General features: G+C 37.7%; 1 protein-coding gene across 3 annotated transcripts in view; it reads right to left on the reverse strand.

Annotated features, from left to right (window-relative positions):
• LOC145993870 (Fanconi anemia group A protein homolog) overlaps nt 1–14,206 on the reverse strand; it is a 119,073-nt gene extending 104,867 nt beyond the window's left edge. Inside the window, exons 1-3 of one of the 3 annotated variants that reach the window (XM_083129736.1) lie at nt 14,151–14,206; nt 10,636–10,708; nt 3,217–3,317 (exon numbers count right to left, since the gene is read on the reverse strand). In XM_083129736.1, coding sequence (XP_082985862.1) covers nt 3,217–3,317; nt 10,636–10,660 — 126 coding nt within the window. In that variant the 5' untranslated portion in view covers nt 10,661–10,708; nt 14,151–14,206. Of the gene's footprint in view, nt 1–3,216; nt 3,318–10,635; nt 10,709–14,055 lie in introns of all 3 variants that reach the window. The other 2 variants (XM_083129735.1, XM_083129734.1) reach the window with 2 other exon arrangements.
• Between the last annotated feature and the right edge of the window lie 5,948 nt (nt 14,207–20,154).

Raw genomic sequence — 20,154 nt, forward strand, 5'->3', positions numbered from 1 at the left:
ATTTTCATTAAAGGTTTCTGTTTATAATAATAATACGTGATTATTGTATAAATTACAATCGATCACGTGAACAGCAAGAAAATAGCGCCAGTTTCGAACATGGCGACTTTCATACGTGCAGGAAGGTCTCCCGTGTTTTCATAGTAGTCTTCGGAAATGCAGCCGTTTGAAAAGTGGCAAGAAGCAGGTTGTTCTTAACGTTTATGTGACATTGTGTCGGTGCTATCATGAGCAAGCAGTGAAGTTGGTGTCCAAGTGTAATTGTGTGTCTGCATCTTTGTGTTTTCGGTGTGGTAAAAGAAAGGAAAACGACCGGTCAAGTTGTGAGTCCCACGAAAAAAACACGTTGTTGCTCGTATAAACAAGTACACTGATCTTGAGATAAGCGGAATACAAAGTGAGGTGCTTTCATATTCTTTCAATCAAAGAGCCATCCTGTCCACTGTGGGGAAGATGTTGATAGTGATGATTGATGATGATCTCCCCAATTTTTGCAGTCGACGTTAAATCGCCTCTTGTGCCACGTTGAGTTCCTTTTTGGGAAGCAAATTTGACAGACCGTACTGTGACAGGATGATTTCTAGCGCCGAAAATGCCTCAAGTTAAAAAAGGAACTGCTGAATCAAGGTAAGAAAATACATTACTTGCATGAGACGTGCCTAAATAATGTGCTTGTTATCGCCTTTTGTGCAGAGGAGAAACCGAGAGAAAGATAAACAATCTCTTTTTATTCCCTGGCTTATCTTTGTTTAGCTTCTGCTAAAACTGGCGGTATATTTGTTGCACAAAGGAGAAAACAATACTCTACATGTCAACAATGTTGGGCAATAAAGGCTTGAATTTACTGAAACGAATCTCTCACTCTCTTTTATAACTTTGGCGCTGTCAAACTGAGAGAGGAGGGGGGAAGGGGGATCTGTTAACCCAGTGTCAGATAAATGGGACTTTTGGCGTAGAAAAATATGTTCATTCTTGAACAAGAACACGTATTTAATCACTTGTAGAAAATTTATTATACTTCAATGTGTACATTATCAGTTAAAATAAGAATACGTTTTTCCATGTTACGTAAAATTAAAGGTTGCGAGTGAGCAGCATAAGATAGCGGCACCATTCCCGAACAGCTGGCGCGGAGTGATACGTTATTCGAAGTGAGACGGTTGTTTACAGAGGGTCGGAAGGTTCGTGATTCTTACTGTAGAGGGTCATCCTGCATAACTCAATGTAATATGTCCACAGGAATCTGAAGGATTTCCTCACAGATTCTTTCGATTTGACCTACTACAACTGAAGAATCGCTCAGATTCCTGTGGGCATGTTACGTCGAGCTATGCAGGATGTCCCTTGATGACTGCAGGAATGGTTGCTTGGAAAATGTCGTCATCGTCAAGACATGAAACTTACCATCCCCTGAATGGTATGTAATTATGAAATGGTATCCTATTTATTTCAATGATAAATCTCTTGCAACTATTTATTCTCTTTTCTACATTTCCGTTCCAAAATGTCTCCTATTTTGGAGACACTCTTCATTAATAATCTACCCTGTACATGTGTTCAGTATATAGGAATGAATAATCTCAAACATCCATACATTAACATGATTCAATTTTTTCTCTTGTAGCCTACGGTTGTTACAAGAGAAATTAATAAATAATTCTACAATGTATACATACAAGAAGAAAAAAACGATTCAAACCCAGAATAAAATATAATCAGTACTTGGCTTTTTTCAGAATAATAGTCGCCAGTTCCCCCTACAATTATGCTGCAGACAGCGATGTCCATTGAACTTTGGAAACTGCGGGCTGACACTGCGAGTCAACACTTGCGGTGTAGCCACTTTCCACGTAGAGCATTACTACTGAATAAAGATCTGTATAAAATCGGTCTCGCAATATGAATTGACAATCATAATGGATTTTAAAAACAGATGCAAAGAACTTCAAAACCAGACCAATATTGTATTTGTAAGACTACCCAATACTAAGAAAAAGTTGTTTTGCAAAATTGAAAAGAACGTTCTTTATTTTACAAATTTTAAAAATCTGATTGATTGATTGATTTGGTGCTTAAGTCCACTTTATGCACAGTAAGGCGAATTGGGACTGGACCATAGTTTATAGTGGGATCCGAACCACTATGTGCCTCCACCATGTTTCGAACCCGGGACCCCTTGATTACAAGGCGACAACGCTACCACTGCGACATTGGAGAGGCCCCTTTTAAAAATCTGAAAATAAAGAATTGTGTCTAAAACATTTATGCCTGTACCATACTAAAATTTCATCACGATCAGACAACCAGTGTTTAATTTATAGAATTTCAGAGAGAGCGATCGTTTGCAAACCTAAAAAAAAAGGCTCCTTTTTTGTTCTGACGACAAAAAACATAAGAGGTACTCGAAAAAGAAATTGGTTAGAATAGATTAACGCAGAATTGAATAAGCTAAATTTTGTTGTAAATTGTTTTTTCTGTATGTCTACTGGTTAATTTTTAATTGCAGTGTAAACTCGAGTATCTATAACTTTTAATCCGATAGTAACTCCCAAAAGTCTATCTGGAACCAACCTGGCTGATGAATCATCATCATTCGCTACCAGGAAAGCTTTGAGAATTATTTCTGAGCCCAAGTTATAATAATTAAGGATTCTCATTAAATTTAGTTATTTAATATATAAATTTATAATGATATTGTACAATAATGTTAGCAGTAATTATTCTCTTGTAAAATTGTACCTTATGACTATTACACATATGGGATAATTGGACAAATAGAGTAAAATTCGATATAAAGAAAATACCATGTGTACAAACAAACCTTGATTAAACTGTGAAAGAAGTTTCACAAAGCCAAGCATGACATAAGATAGAGTAACTACTTCAAAATTAACTTCTTCGCAAAATGCTATCATGCAGCATTACTCTAAGGGAAAATTCACACCCAAGCAACATGTGTCACTTGAGGATATCACCAATTGAACACAGGGTTGTGCAACCTGACATGCCGCTACAGTGTGGAACATTGCTGTTGATTGGCTCATTACTAAGTGACACGTGTCGCCTGTCGCTTCAGTGTGAAATCTTCCTAAAACATAAATTCTTCTATGGACATGTACTAAACTCTGTGGTGCAACAGCTCTTTGAGAGCTTTGGCCTGCCAAATGTATATAAGTTTACAAATATACAGCTGGTAATACACAAAATTCTCCTCACCTCTTTCAAGTATTCAACAAACTTTGAGGAACCCTCTTGTTGCACAGGAACAGTAGGCCAGAAGAATCTATCATTTCCAGCTGTAGTTTTCACACTGGAAGCTGGAACATATAGAAATATGTGTTTACTTAGATACAGCAAGCAAATACAGGGTGGCACACGAAATGATCCCCCATTTTGTTCTTGAACAAAAACTATATTTGGAAAATGTACTGCTGTAATACATGCTCAATATGACCACTGTTGTTATTGGTAACCTCAGTAAAGCAAACACAAATGTTACTAATTACCCTACGGGACATGAGTTACATAATCTCGCTGCAAGCTCGAACCACTAAGTCTTCTCAGTTCCATTAAATATTGCGGCTGCTTTCGGGAAATCATTTCCATGCCATCCAAATGAAAGTGTGCCTTGTCAGAAAACCAAACGTTGTTCAGTGTTGCATTGTTATCCTCAATCCAATGAACGAAGACCATTCTCTGCTGTTTGTGTTCATTTGTTGAGTTCTTGCACCACGGTAATCTTGTACGGATACATACGGAGATCATTTTTAAGAATCCGTTGAACAGAGCATCTTGATATCCCTAGTTGTATTGATGTTTCTCTAGCCAATTTGCCTGGACTCCTCTGCATAGCGACTCGAACAGCTTTAATATTCTCAGGCGATCACACAGGTTTGGGACGATCATGCTTTGATTCCAATACTGCTCCTTCCATTCAAAACTTTTCATGTGGATCGTTTTTCTACTGGGGGCCCATTTAAGTATGGACATGTGCACGAAAATGTCTCCTAGTCACAAAGATGCTTTTTTTTTTTCAGCAAGAAATAGAACAGTCGCTGATCACTGTTCTGTCGTAAGTCTTCCTTTTCCGCCATGTTGTATACTCTAGTCCCCTAGCGGCAGCATCATGAATTACTCTTAAAATTTTCCAATGGCTACTGCAACTGCTGTTGACACACATGACGTCATCCTCATTCCAGATGTGAAAAAAATAAAAAAACAAATGGGGGGTCATTTCGTGTGCCACCCTGTATATGATCAGGCTAAAAATTTACTACGGTAACCTACATTATCAGCATAAAAAAAAGCAACAATATGGTGATTGCTTGGACTTTTAACCACTGTACTTGGTTTTCCCATACACACCAAGGATTCAGACTTGTTTTATCTTTGTCTTTGGGGTGGTGTATTATGTTATTTGGTCACATGTCGGTAGTACACAAATACAGGATGTCTTTGAGGAAAGCAGTCAGTGGCGGTCCCTCCATGGAACAGAGGGAACAGGCTGTTCCCTTCTACTTATCGCCCTTTTTAGCTATTTAAATTATCTATAATAACATAATAAGAACACTTCTTTCTTCCGTAATCAACAAGCCGAAGAAAAACTTTCACCCTGACTGGAAGTTTGTTAACTTCACTACATTCTAGGCGAGGTAGCAGAACCGTGTGCTTTTTCCACACTACGTTATTCAAGGCGCTGTGTAACTTCACCTACCCTCGTCGTCCCACCCTCTGCTCCGAGTATTTCCAACTAAGCGCGAAAGTAAACGATCCTCATGGAGCCACTTCCCACCGCGGAAGCTGAACTCTCAAGCTGTTCCCTACGAGAGACTTAGCGAATTCGTTTTCCTTCGAGTTTTTGCTATGTGCTAAAGCTTAATGGCGTCATAGTGATAGTTTGGAGTGTAGTAAGTCTATAGTTTCCTAATCTCATTGCAAAATTGCGTCTGCCAGTCATAACGAACTGGAAAAATCTTCTAGAGTCTAAGCATCTGCTAAATGCCTTGGCTAAACGCTGCGAAATAGCTTCCGAGGGAACAGCTCGCATCCACCTGTTCCACCAGCAAGACAAGCGCAGCGCAGGACAAGCAAGCGAATGTTGTATGATCGACCAGCTGAAGACGAAAGCTTTTAGTACATTTAGGGTGACCAGACACATACATTCAAAAAAGAGGACAGAGCATGGCTAAAAAGGAGGATAAAACCCAAAAAAAGAGGACACCTACCCTTAACCTTAGCTTATCCAAAAGGGGGGGGGGGGCTGTCTACTTCTTAGATTTTTCAACTGAATATTTTTAGAAAAAAAAAAAATTACAATGTTCCCTAGAGTGTTCAAAATATTTCGGTATTACATTTGTTCATAAAGACATAAAATGCAACGTAAAGGGAAAATTCACTTGGTTGGGCTATCAGGCAACTCCCCTTTTATTGGATGCATGTTATTCGTGCCATTGATAATGGCAGTGCACAAATGGTTAGTAACAATGGTATTTTATAGTAATAATTATTTATAAATAACAGCAACTACATAAACACGAAAAAAAACTTTGATGGATAAATAATATTGTTTTTGTGAGGTTCAGTGTATAAAATGTGTGTGTGACAATCATACAACAAGTGGTTATTTTTCTCATTTATGATGTTAATTTTTGTAATTATTAATTAAATAACTGTACTTATCTTGATTGATTTTGTTTGATTTTCTTTATTTTACTTTGCTTTTTGTGCCACTTTTGGCTAATTTGCGAAGATGGAGATGAGTGACGAATGGATGCGCGTAGCGTGATGTGTTAACCACTCCGCCGGCATCTGTATTTATATAAACAACAAGACAAGAAGTGATGGTTTCTTGAATTTTAGTGATAAAACAAAGTATGGGCTTTTGAGCCCCCTCAGGTAAGTAAGTTTTTCGTTCCGCAGGGGTACGAGATCTGACTTTCTCCAACAATTTGTTGATATTTGTGAGAAAATTCTCTCAACATTTGTATTAAATTGTCGCGGCACAGAAAATAAATATTTTGCTATATTTTGAGTAGTTCTGAATAACATTCGGCAGACTTACTTGAATGGAAATATTTAGTCTATTTCTCATTTACATTTTCTAATTCAGAATTACCACCAACAAACTGCTTTAAGATGAAAAATTAGTAAAAACTTTAACATCATTAATATAAATTCCTTTAATTTAAACCATAGATTTCCATACATTTTTTAACATCACTGTATTTCCGATTTGTTTTATTCCTTCACTTAAATCATTCAAATTCATCAACAAGACTCACAAGCAACATATATTGTTCTACCTCTTTAACAAATCCATCTTTTTCAGCACTTTCAATAATTTCCTCTTACCTTTAAACACAGAAAGCAATCTTCTAATAAATGCTCTAACAATCATAACTAAGAGTATCTATAATTTTAAGCACACAAATGTGTTCCTTTTCAAATCCTTTGGATTTTGGAATGAAATATCCCCATATGTGAATGCAAATGAAACAAGTAAGTTTCGCTTAACCTATTTCCGAAAGAAACTGAATTAAAATTTTAGGTAGTTTAGGTTTGAACAAGAAACATTTTAATGATGCGAACATTTCTGGCACTCTTTCATCAACAGGCAAATGTGACAGCCGCTGACACAGATGGGGAGGGGCTGATGGGGCTGCAGCCCCTCCACAAATATTGAGAAGATCAAAGTTTTCAAATGAAAACAGCAATGGACTTGTGAAAAACCAAAGACGTAAATGCAAACACCTTTGAAAATGAGCCCCGATTACAAATTTTGCATTTGCACAACTTTTAAAACGAAAGTTAAAAACTGCAATTATGATATATATTGTATACCGTTCCGTCCCACCAGAACACAATTGCAGCCATGCGTACGCCTACTTGACACTCTGCCTCATGTTTGATTCTTCCATCCTTAAAACGTTAATATTTTCATGCTTTTATTGTTGAATTTACACTTTAGTAAAAGTAACTATTACTCAATAATCAAAATTCTCACTATGCATTTCTGTATTGCGTATGTGTGACTCGAAACAGAACTGCAGAGACTGTATGCGTTCCCGCAGGCAATCTGGGGCTCCCTCAGAAATAGAAGCAACAAGTTAGAAATATAATGATGATGACACATTCAGAAAAACTTGATCATGCACCCCATGTAAAATAGCAAATTATGATCGTCGGTATTGATACATTGCCTGTGCAGCACATTCGCTATAGTCGATGCTGCACTCTTTCCGAAAAATGGGCCTCTCCGATGAGGCAGTGGAAGCGTCGTCGCATTGTAATCAAGGGGCCCCAGGTTCGATACTTGGTGGAGACGCATAGTGGTTCGGATCCAACTTTAAACTGTAGGTCCAGTCCCAATTAGCCTTACTGTGCATAAGTGGACTTAAAACACCAACTCAATGGATCAATCAATCTTTCCGAAAAAGGAGGACATTTACCGATTTCTAAAAAATCTGCCCGGACGCCGGACAGACACCTAAAAAGGAGGACATGTCCGGATAAAAGAGGACGTCTGGTCACCCTAAGTACATTGAACTTTACAGAAAAGACAGCAGACATACACCTATCCTAACCTAATTAGAAACTAAAACGAAATCGTACACAAGGCATTTTTCAAACAAGTTACTACAACTCTGTAACTGTATACTCTTCCAGTGGCAAATTTTTGTTGTCTTTGTTTGTTCCCGAGAGGGAGTTTGGAACAGTTCGGATTTTGTCACAATTTCTACAAATCTAGCGGACGTCATGAAAAAACTCGGCCATCTGATTGCCATTATTGCATTAAGGATGTTTGAATTACAATGCTCAACTCTAGGGGAAAAAATGTCAACTTAATCTACAAATGGAGAGATGAAACCGGTTTCGACAAAACATTTTTTTTCTGATCAATCATAAATTGCTTTTATTAATTTTTCCTTTGTTGCGCATCAACAATTTTGTTTTTAATGTTTTCTTTACATTATATCATATTTGCTTTAACATTAGTATTTTCATAATTTTAACGTGCTTCATGTATGTCACTTCTGAAAATTTTTAACATATGTTTCGTATGTTTATTTGGTTCATTTCAACAAGGGTTGAATTTTACTTGGTTTACTGTATTATATTACGACAGGTATGGGAGGGGAGGGGCAAGTGCAGGTCACCTGTTCCCCTGCCTGATTTAGCACCGCACGCCACTGAAAGCAGTTAATAAGTGATAATACCTAGGAGGATTATTTAGTAGTGGTTCAATAATCTTTATCTTGTCTGGTTCTACGGGCAAGTAGACCTGCTTTGATGGCATGCAAAATCGAAGGCAAATTGAAAACAAATTAGAGCAGAAAACAGAATACTCAGGAGGATTACAGTGGAATTTTGATTTTACATTCTTCAGGGAACCAACATTAAAAGATCTTAAAATGTGGGAAAATGTAAAATCTAGTATTGTTTCACTCTATTGGGACCATAAAGAATGAATGTATAATGCAGGAAAATATAAAACCGTAAAATCGAGATTACACTATTTTGCAGTGGTTAAGGCTCCTCTATGTTAGAGTTAGCTAGAGCTAAGTTCATACCACTTTGAACTGATAACCATACCGAAGCTGATACTCTTACCGTTACCGATGCTCGAAAACTGTAGCAATTAAAATTTGTTCAAACCATTGATTGAGTATTCCACTCCAATTGTAAGAACCGATTTACCAGTGCGTGGTATCAAAATTATTCAAGAAGTACATCAGAATCAAATACCTGTTCTGAATCACAAAACATATTTTTTCACACAATATCTGTGCAAAAATAAATGGAAACTCTGAATTTTGCACAATTTCCAGGATTAAACTGAAAATTCTGCACAGCATTTTTGCAGACCCCACTAAAGGTCCAAATTCCAAAAAATAGTTTCAGCCAGTATCAGTAAATAAAACCCAACTGTCTGACCTCTCACCTACAACTGTAATTATTAGAATTTTGAAAACTGTGGAACCATTTGTTCTTTGGATGAAAATAAAGTACTTATTTGTTCTTTGGATGAAATGGTAGAATATAAGGTATAAATTGACAATACCGGAAGTATCTCCAATTGCTTTCAAATTCGGCATACTCACTAATTTTGGCCTCATAATCATGAATCTGCAGTTAAAAATTGCGGTATTACTTAAGTAGACCAGACCCCTCTCAGATTTTCTTCATATTTGACACACTTAATAATTGAGGCCTGCTAATGACAAATCTGAAGTTAAAATTTGTCGGAAACGTTTAGAAATTGCAAAATAATTGCGAACCATTGACACTAGCCCCACCAAACCATTGACGCTAGCCCCACAAACCATTGACATGTGGTTAGGTTAGTTTTGGTTAGGTTAGGCAAACAGTTAAAATTTGGTGTTGTGGTAGTATCAGGATCAAGAAATTGCAAAATAATTGCGAACCATTGACGCTTGCCCCACGAACCATTGGTCCTAGCTCCACGAACCATTGACGTATGGTTAGTTTAGTTTTGGTTAGGTTAGGCAAACATAGTTAAAATTTGGTGTCGTGGTAGTATCAGGAATATATATATTTCCTTGTGAAACAAAAAAATTTCGTGAAAATCGACGGTTTCCATTCCGAAAAATTAATGCCTTATTTTCGTTATTTTGCAATGTCTAAACGTTTCTGACAACTTTTAATTTCAGATTCGTGATTAGGAGGCCTCAATTAGTGAGTATGCCAAATATGAAGAAAATCGGAGAGGGGTCCGGTCGTTCCAAAATCGGCGGTCACGTCTAGAAATTGCAAAATAACCTTGTCAATTACCGCTATGATTCTCCATACACTAACATGGAAACGATATGAAGACATCTTCCTTTCTGCACAACAGTCTTGCTACCAACGTTGCTCAAGTGTTTTGCAGTAAGTGAGAGTTGATTTGCATGCGAGAAAATTGCATCTTGCGTAAAGGTGGAAAACATGTTTGCCCCACAAACCCACAGTAAGGTTAGGTTAGGTTAGGCAAGCATAGTTAAAATTAAGGGTCAAACATAGTTTTGAAATGCCAATAATTGCAAAAAATAGTTGTTTCCTTCATAAATCACAGGTGTTTACTTCGTTCACGGACCCACTTATTTCGATTTTCTAGACGTGAATGCCAATTTTTAATTGCAGATTCGTGATTACGAGGCCAAAATTATTGGATATGCCGAATTTGAAAGCAATCGGAGATACTTCCGGCATTGCACATTTGCTCCGAATATAACCTTGTTCCTGTATTTTTCACTCAATGTTTTCGATCCAATGCATTTCTATTTTGATTATTCTGTTTGAATACTAACTAAGTGAACTTTTATTCTATTGCTAACAATAAGAGTAACAAACTTTCGGCTTTCTTGTATCTTTAAATGAAGGATGTCAATTCCCAAGGGGGGGGGGGCACCGATCTGTTCGACCCCCCCCCCTGACCTCCATGATCTCAAGGAATGATCACATTATTCACAATATTATGAGTAAATGCCTCTTATATTGTGGTCTTGTTTATAGTGACTATTACCATGGGTCTTTTTGCTTGTCTGTAAATCATGGTGCTAATTATGAGCATGTAGATAATCGCTGAGAGAGAAGTTAATATTATAAATTACATGGAAGATGTGTTACTTAACTTACACAGAAGGGCTAAAAAGTCATCCATCTCTTATCGTGATAGCTTCATTATCTGCTTACACAAAACACACATTACCTGCAAAATAAAGACAAAATTACGTCAAACACCAGAATTTGAAACTAAACTACTGAAAATAAATGCTTCTTGTATGTACATATAACTCATGAACTAACATTATTATGATGAAATATGAGGAGGGGGGGGGTAGTAACACACATTTATTTCGTACATGCAATTCTGTTCTATGTATATTTTTTAATTGATTGACTCAGAATATTTATGACAAATCAAGCACATGTTCAATTGACTGATTTAATTGTATTACATGCATATCAGCACATATACATCACACAATACAGGAATATGCTCCTAACTACAATAACAAAAATGATGATAAGGTCTAAACAAGAAAATGAAATATACTTATCCGTAATATAGGCCTATCTCAATTTTAAAAGTAATATGATCATCAGTTCTTTACCACCAACTAAAACTGTGCTATCATCTGAAGATAAAATCTCCATACCTAGATTAGGTACTAGTTTCATAGATCGGAGACACATTAAAATTGGATATTTTGTGTTTCGCATGGTTCGTACTTACCAATTGTGTATTGCGGAACATAGTTCAAGGTGCCATTATGCTTTTTACATGAAAACAAACACTTTTTCTACTAAAATAACGCATTTTTCTAAGTGCTACCGAATGCACGTAACGGTGCGATATCACTTACTTTGCGAATGATATCGCTTCTTTTGTTTTCGAGTATCAGTGTTTGCAACCTTCTTCACCAAAAAATACCTACTATCGTGTTCGACACATGTGCAAATTGTACATTATGCACGGGTAGCTGACGGATAGCCCCACGAACCATTCACGGATAGCCCCACAAACCATTCCGATAAGGTTAGGTTAGGCAAGCATAGTTAAAAAAAGGGGGGTTGGAAACACTGACAGGGGGTTACATCATCCAACGTATGGAGCATCCGGTTCACGTAGGAAAGCAATGGCAATTGTGCATCGGTGAGATATTTCTATTGATGTTGGAAACCTTAGAGAAACTCATTTCCGTAAGTAGTTTCTTCTGTAAAAATGAAGAAATGTGTCTCCGATGTATGAAACTGTTACCCTATATTAGAAGCTGAGGCTCTAAAGGAGCAGTCAGCGCCCATTAGGACAAACATGGGACAACTCTCTGGGCCGCTGGCCCATTGTACACCCTTGAGAATTACGTTGATTTTCTTTATCAACAGATTTTGATGTTACATGTTCAACATGCTGAAAACACAAATAACAGAGATATTTGATTCCAAAGTATGACCCACGTTAGTAAAAACCTGCTATCTCTAAGTACTTTAGCAACTTTTTATTAGTAAAAACCGGTTCGCTTTTGTTGAGCTATGAATGTTTTACTTGATGCAAAAAGTAATTTGCGTTCTTGTTAGGTTTTATGCTAATATTAATTTGGTAAATATGCGATATTGCCCGAAAGGATTTCTTCAAATTTACAGGAGAAACTACTTGCTGAAATCAGTTTCTGTAGCATTGTCGAAGTTCTTCGAGGTATTTTCTTTCGCGGAAACTGAAAACTTCACCATAGAATGCTGCAGCATAAGAAATAATCATTTTTTTATGTAAGTAACTTGCATTTTCTGTAAAGCGACAACATTATGCCGTTGTTTCCATTATGTACTTGCAGATGGCGTGAGCGTCGAAAGTCACGCAGTCTCGCCAGTGTTTCCAAACGTGCCTTTTTTTTACGAGATTTTTTTTGGTACTATTATCGTATGAGGGAAACACCTACGAATCATATATTTCGGACTTCTTTACATTGCTAACGTGTTATTATCGAATGTGGAACATTTCCTAAAGTGAAATAATGCATATCAATGTCTATTTCTTAGATTTACGAGTACTTACTGTTACTTGTTGTTTCGAATCTGTAACACATTATGGCCGTGATAGCGTACTGGTTTAGGGGGCGTTCTGAGTGTGTTTTGTTGATTTATGCAGTGTTGCAACCTCGTTCACCGGAAAATATCGACTTTCGTGCCCAGATTTTAAATTATGCTAATACGTCGCAAACCATTGACGTTAGCCTCACAAACCATTGACATTAGCCTCACAAACCATTGACGTTAACCCCGAAAACCATTGACGTTAGCCCCAAAAACCATTCACGTTAGCCCCAAAAAAACATTTTCGGTAAGGTTAGGTTAGGTAAGTTAGGCAAGCATAGTTAAAAAAAAATAATTAAAAATACTCGACACGTCATGTTCTAGTGAAAACACGGCGAGGCTGAAACACTGGGTATGGGGTTGCATCATCTTAACACACGGAACATTGCACTCTCGTGCAGAAAGCAAATGGCGGGAGCAGAAACAGCATGTCGGACAGAGATTTTCGCAGAAAACAACACGCATTCACATTAAAATGGATCAAATCTACATTCAGGAACATCCACAACGCTACAGAAAATGATTTCCGTAAGTACTTTCTCCTGTAAATTTGAAGGAATCCGTTTCCCTCATACGATAATGTTACCTTTTTTTATACAATACTTTTTATATACTTACCTAACCTAACCTTGCCGGAAATGGTCCGTGGGGCTATCAAGAACAGATTTTGGGGCTATCGTGAATGGTTTTTGGAGCTATCCGTCAATGGTTTTTGGGGTTATCGTGAATGGTTTTTGGAGTTATCCGTCAATGGTTCGTGTGGCTATCCGTCAATGGTTCGTGGGGCTATCGTCAATGGTTTTGGGGGCTATCCGTCAATGGTTCGTGGGGCTATCCATCAATGGTTTGTGGGGCTATCCATCAATGGTTTGTGGGGCTATCGTGATTTTTTGGGGGCTATCCGTCAAAGGTTTGTGACGACATAATGAACACGAAAGTAGGTATTTTTCGGTGAAGGTTGAAACCCTGCATACCAACTCCAAATCGACAAAACACAAGCATGACGCGCGATGATCCCTGACGAGTGCACGCCATATTGTCTGTTACCCAAGCGGAACAAGGAAGACAAATGATGACTCGTAATACGAAAAGTTAACACTATTTTATGGAAAAAGGCATAACTTCACCTTAAAGAATCTTCCGCAATTCAAAATAAGTAAGTATCAATGCTAAAATTAACGAAATAAACGAGTGAGAGGTGTTCGGGCGATATCGCATAATTACCATTAATTTTATTCGAATTTGAGTGATTTTTTTCCCCGCCGCAGAGAACGAAATTTGCTTTGTAAAAAAGTGGTGGGATACGAGAAATTGGACAGACGCTAGTCGAACTTCGGGGCTAAATCTCTAACTTATTTGTGATTTCAAATCTTGAAATAAATCTAATCTTTGTAAAACATCGAGATCTGTATACTGAATTTTAAAAGGCGAAATTTTGAGGCTGTACAGTTGGTCACCACTTACACTTTTCAAAATATTCACAATTACCATACACTTGAGGTTATTACCATGATCATAGTATGACAACAAATATAAGTATAATGTGAACTACTACATACGACAGGGTTGTTTTATAAGGAACGGCACACAGAACATTGCACTATTTATTTGTTCATATAGGCGGGGCGTAGGAAATTGGATCTGCCATTCGCCTTACTAATTATCCCGCAACACAGCAATCTCATGCTTTACGAAAATTTTACAGGAGTAATACAGTTGCTTTCGGGAAATAGCTTGAATTGAACTCATTAATCATTAAAATTGATCTAAGGATAATTCAATTTTATATATATTGCTATTGGGTCATACATGTAGATAATTAAGTACATGTAAGTATAATAATTGCTGATTGTGTACAAATTGGATATCCAAATTACACATCCAAACCAGAGAGTCGCGCTTTCCAGAATTCACCAGCACCAGCGGGCATCATTCTTCTTCTTTTTAACTGTCCCTGTCAGCATTATGCATTATCTTGTCGACTTTGGACATCGTTATTGTATTGTATTTGTTTTAATGTTTTCTTCTAAGATTGATAGTTAGTCTCTCAAATTAATTAGAATCACAAACATAAAACAATTATTATGAATAATTCACTTTTTTTACCTTTTGCTGTTTCTTTTTTTAAAATATATATATATAAAGGCCGAGTCTGCTGCCACGCACGTGTCAGCAGTAAGAATAAGCATCAAATTTGCTGCTGCCACGTAATTCGTCTGCTAAGAGGATGTTACAAATCTTTGAACAGATTAAGACGAGAGAAATGCAAGTTTATGGTTAGTGGGAATGAATGTACAGGTAATTTAGAACCTTTCTCTTTATAAAGCATTTAACGATATTATTTTAATGCTAATAGAACTTAACCTAACTAGGAGAGCATTTAGGTTTATTATTAGAAGAATGCTGAGGGACCTAATCTTAAAACATTTTTGTGAAAGTAATCGCTACAACTTTACAGTATGTGTTACAGACGTAATTGCATACATAGCATGATGAAATCACGATAAAGCAAAGACCGAGTCTACTGCCACGCGCATCTTTTTTGAGGTTCCAGCAGAAAAAGAACGTGGCAGCAAACACTGCCATATATAAATCACTTTATATGTTGAGTCTACATTTCCGAGCATATGCATACAGGCAGTGGCCAAGCGTGCTGTCTCTGGAAGGGTAGGCACAGGACGGAGCAGAGATTGGGGGGAGGGCAAGATGTGATTTTTTTTAACAGTAGTATGTTAAAATATAGCCCCTAGAAAATAAAAGATAACATATTGCCTGAATCTCGTCTACTGCTGTTCGAAAAAGTCGGGATAGTGATTGTAAAGGATAATGTAGTGATTAACGCTCTCGCCTTGTAATCAAGAAGTAGAAGGTTCGATTCCACCTGGAGGCATTGATTCTACATTAATCTAGTCTCGATTAGATATCTGAGAATAAAGGCGCTTCTGTCCCGAAGGTCAGAAAACAGTGACAATGGGACTCGATCTTCTGACTACACGTCACCCAATGAAAAAGCCGTTATGTCAGGCCCTAGCCATCTTATATTTGTTAGATTAAAGCTGCTCGTAAAAATTATTTGCTACTTCAATAACAGTATTGTAAATGTTTCTTGCATTACAGAAATGGTTGGTTCACTTGATCGTCACTTAGCGTTTATTTCTTTTTAATGCTGACCTCCGTGGCGGATTGGTTATAACAGCGTGCTACGACAAGGGCCTCAGGTTCGAATCCCCACCTGGGCATAGGTGTTCTTTGTGAGTGTTCCTTCGTCAATGTCATCATATTATCGCTCATTCTCATCTTCCCAATTAGCCAAAAATGGCAGAAAGCCAAGTAAAATAAACTAAATCTATCAATCGATTATTTGTTTTTAACTCTTTTATGCATATAATTCTTCTTCAACAGGAGACTTTTTTAAAAAATATATAATATGATTTAGAAAATGATGAAATGCTAAATGAGAACACGGACACCTTTCTGTGTAACGCACCGACCAGAAAATTTCAGTAACATTGATTTTCTCTATACGTTTGCATTGTACGTACTACTTTGCCCCATTTTAAAAGTAGCGCGTTTTCAGGTATGTCACTAATCATGAAAGGAAATTTCGCCTCAATATCCCTTTCCTCAAAGAAATAAAATACTTTCCCTCTCTGAATCTAGATTGGTGTGGGGAACATCCAGCAGCTAACACTTCGCGAAAAGCGGTTCCTCAAAAGAGCTGAAAGCACCAAACTTAACACTGGTAACCAACTTGCATGAATTATTTGCAGTTAGAATTCTAATAATGCCTACTTTCATAGGTTAGGAGGCCAGGCTTAGAGGTGTTAGCAACACATTTTTGCTACATGTTAGCAGCTGGGTGTGCTCCGCTCCCGGCACAGTTCTGAAGCTTCCATGGAAACGCTGCTTCTCAACAAGATCTGTACGTCCACTGCCTGCTTCGTCACGCGCTCATACATGATCGGCACTCTTCGGAAGTCAAGGAGAGAGGGTGAGAGAGAGAGAAGAGGCCGGCCTCTCAGTTTACATTACAGGCGAACGCGCCCCTGAAATTATGCTTTCCCGCACGAAACACATAGGTTGTTATGGGACCAGCTGAGTCACTCTCAGGCGGGCCTCGCTGAATGCGCAGATACGATTCCTGGCAGGGTTGCAAACTTGCGGTAATTATTGGAAGACCTAGAATTTCAGTTTTCTTTTATTAAGCGTCGTTTAATGAAATTTATAAGTAATAAAATAATCCGTAATAGACAAATATATTAGGGTAGCCCCGGCCTCCTGGCCTCTTAGGACGCTTCGCCACTGCATGCAGGGGATAAATCTGTTAGAATGGATGAGAGTGATATTTAAACGTTGTAAACCTTTGTAAAGTGTGATTTGTTGATCTGAAAAAATTGGACATTCTAGAAATAAATGTTGAGCATCGGGATTATTATTGCCACATTTACAATTTTCTTGAGTTTTAATATTTATTTTTGCTAAATGTGCTGGAGTACGTACATTGATTGATTGATTGAGTTGGTGTTTTAAATCCACTTTATGCACAGTAAGGCTAATTTGGACTGGACCTACAGTGGGATCCGAACCACTATGTGCCTCCATCGGGTATCGAACCCGGGACCCCTTCATTACAAGGCGGCGACAGGGGAGGCCCTGGAGTACGTACATGTCCTGTTCTTAATCTATTAATAAAAACTATGACTTGCCGTGAAAATGTGTATGAATTGAACCAAGGGACCTTGGTTTTAAATTCTGCAATCCATCTATGTATTGCCCACAAACTTAAATTGATCATTCACCATTCGTTCCATTGTTCCATAATTTTGATTTTCACTCGTGGTAATAAATCCGTATACATTAATCTATTGAGACTTATGAGCAGGTCCGTAGAGGGGGCAAGGTGGCAACTGCCCCCCTGAGAGCCTGCTTTGCCCCCCCCCCTGTGAAAAATACAGAACATATTCACCATTCGTTCCATTGTTCCATAATTTTGATTTTCACTCGTGGTAATAAATCCGTATACATTAATCTATTGAGACTTATGAGCAGGTCCGTAGAGGGGGCAAGGTGGCAACTGCCCCCCTGAGAGCCTGCTTTGCCCCCCCCCCCCTGTGAAAAATACAGAACATATTCCTACCTGGAATTCTCACTAATCTTTACAATTATATCCTCTATTACCAGGGACGGCGACAGGGGTGGGCACGGGTGGGCAAGCGCCCACCCAAAAAGTTCTGTGCCCACCCGATTGCCCACCCAATCAAATTCAGTAAGTACATATACTTGGGGATATAGGAATTATTCAATAAATAAGTGTAATCTGGTGTTCATAACATGTGCATTTTACTTGTGAATATTATCTATGCTAGAAATGTTCACATATTATCATCCCATATAAATCCAATTTTCTCATTAGAAAGTGAAAATAATTACTAGAGCTATTGAAACAAAAACTGTAATCAAATGAATACTTCCATGATTAAAAGCAGCTAGTACGCTTAGGAGGCTCAAAATTATGCAGGCTATGATCAAGATTAGATCAGAATTTAGGTTGAACTTGAGGACTGCCCCTCCGGGCCTTCACTAGGAAAGACTGCTTGGAAAAGTACCACATAATGAAAAAATTTGGTACTTCGGATGTACAAAAATGTAATAACAAACCACACCATGTAACTTGGCAAGTAGGTATAACTGAAACTGTGTAGAGGGGTTTGGAGTGAGGTCTTTGTGCTGTAAGCTCCGGGCCTCCACATACGTATATAAATCCCAAATAATCTCCAAATAAACAAATAGAAACACCATCTTAGCGTTACTTCTCCAGCAACACAATAAATTATTTCGACTTTTTAATTATTATTTTTATTATTAGACTAATTTAATCAAGAAGACTTAGATGGACAGGCCATGTGACACGAATGGCAGAGAAAAGAATAGTTTACAGGATTCTTGTTGGGAAACCTGATGGTAAGAGACCAGTAGGAAGGCCAAGACGAAGATGGAGGGATAACGTTGAGATTGACCTAAAAGAAATCTGTAACGATAGGAAAGATTGGATTGATCTTGCCCCGGATAAAAACAGATGGAAGGCTTGTTTTTCTGCAGGTTTAAGTATGCTAGAGAGTATAGTATAGTTATGATTAGCTCTGCATTGAAATTCCAGAAATGTCCTTTTTTTATTTCATTACAATTTTTATATACCTGTCATCTTCAATTATCAATATGGCATGCGAAATATCAACTTTATATTCGTTCTACTAATAAGAAGGAATCACGATAATCACTACAATACCGAAGTGAATACATTTTAATAAACCAGTTATGTATGGAATTGTAAGTATTCAATTGCTAATGACTGGCTTATATTTAGAAATCCTCTTTCGGTACACATATTTTGCCACACGAATCAGCCAAATATGTCGACAGAATCTGTAGATGTAGCTGAAGTAAAGAAAAAAAGTTACGTCACAAAGTATCCAGAAGACGATTTTGTTAGTTTGTTTTTAAGCCCACTTTTATGCTCAGATGGGCTAATCGGGACTAAGCCTACAGTTTAACGTGTAGTCCGAACCAGTGTGCATTGTGCTTCCACCAGAGGAGGGGGAAGTCCAGCACATGACCTCTTCATTATAATGCGACAGCGTTATGCCATTGGGGAAAAATATACAGAAAGAACTCGCACCAAACGTGGCATTTTATCACCACAGAAGATGCGTCTATTTTAAGAGGGTGATTGCCTGAGACAATTTGAGACTTTCGGAAAACGCCATTGTTCACGGAATTAGCTGCCTTAATCCACCAATGAAACGCTGTGCAATTGAAACTAGCACCTCAACTTTGTATGAGGTACGAGCCAATGAAACTCCATTTTTGGAAGAGTAAGTCGTGGTTGATTTGTCATTTTTTATTTTAAGTCATTTCAATTGTGATTAGATGAAAGTAACGAAGGGGCGAAAACAAATACATTCTGACACTCAAAATACAAACCCTCATAAATTATTACTTTGACAGTGGTTCCAAGCGCCAGGGACTCGTTGCCCTGAAAGAATAAGGTTTAAGGGTATGCTGCACAGGGTAGAGGTTGACATGTTCGAAATGGTCACACCATACAACCCAAGTCATCTATGAAAACTAGATGAATTATTACTGGCACGGTGATCAACTTCGATGAATTCCTTGTGTCCTAAATAATTTTGTTACCTCAAAAAGTATGTTCACGTAATCATATGTGTATTGCTTCTCCCGCATTAGTAACATGACAGTTTAGAAAAGGAATAGCAACTTAGCTAATAATCTCTTCAATTCTGAACAGATTTTTCAATCTTACTTGTTTATTACTTATGAGTGATATTTTGTCAAAATAGCCTTTCATTAGCCTAGGAATACTTCATGGACAATGAACAAAGAATTGATTTTCCGTGTGTTTTAAATCATTCCTAATAAGACGTTCATTTTAATCCAAACATGCAGTGGCGGCGATTAGGAGGAGCGGGAAGTGGGGGATGTAGTTTCCCCGCCACATTTTGCCATTTTTTGCACTCGCACTATGGCCTCTTCATGCTAAGCCTT

The sequence above is a fragment of the Lepisma saccharinum genome, chromosome 10 (assembly GCF_977018435.1).
Source record: "Lepisma saccharinum chromosome 10, izLepSacc3.1, whole genome shotgun sequence".
Lineage (NCBI taxonomy): Eukaryota > Metazoa > Arthropoda > Insecta > Zygentoma > Lepismatidae > Lepisma > Lepisma saccharinum.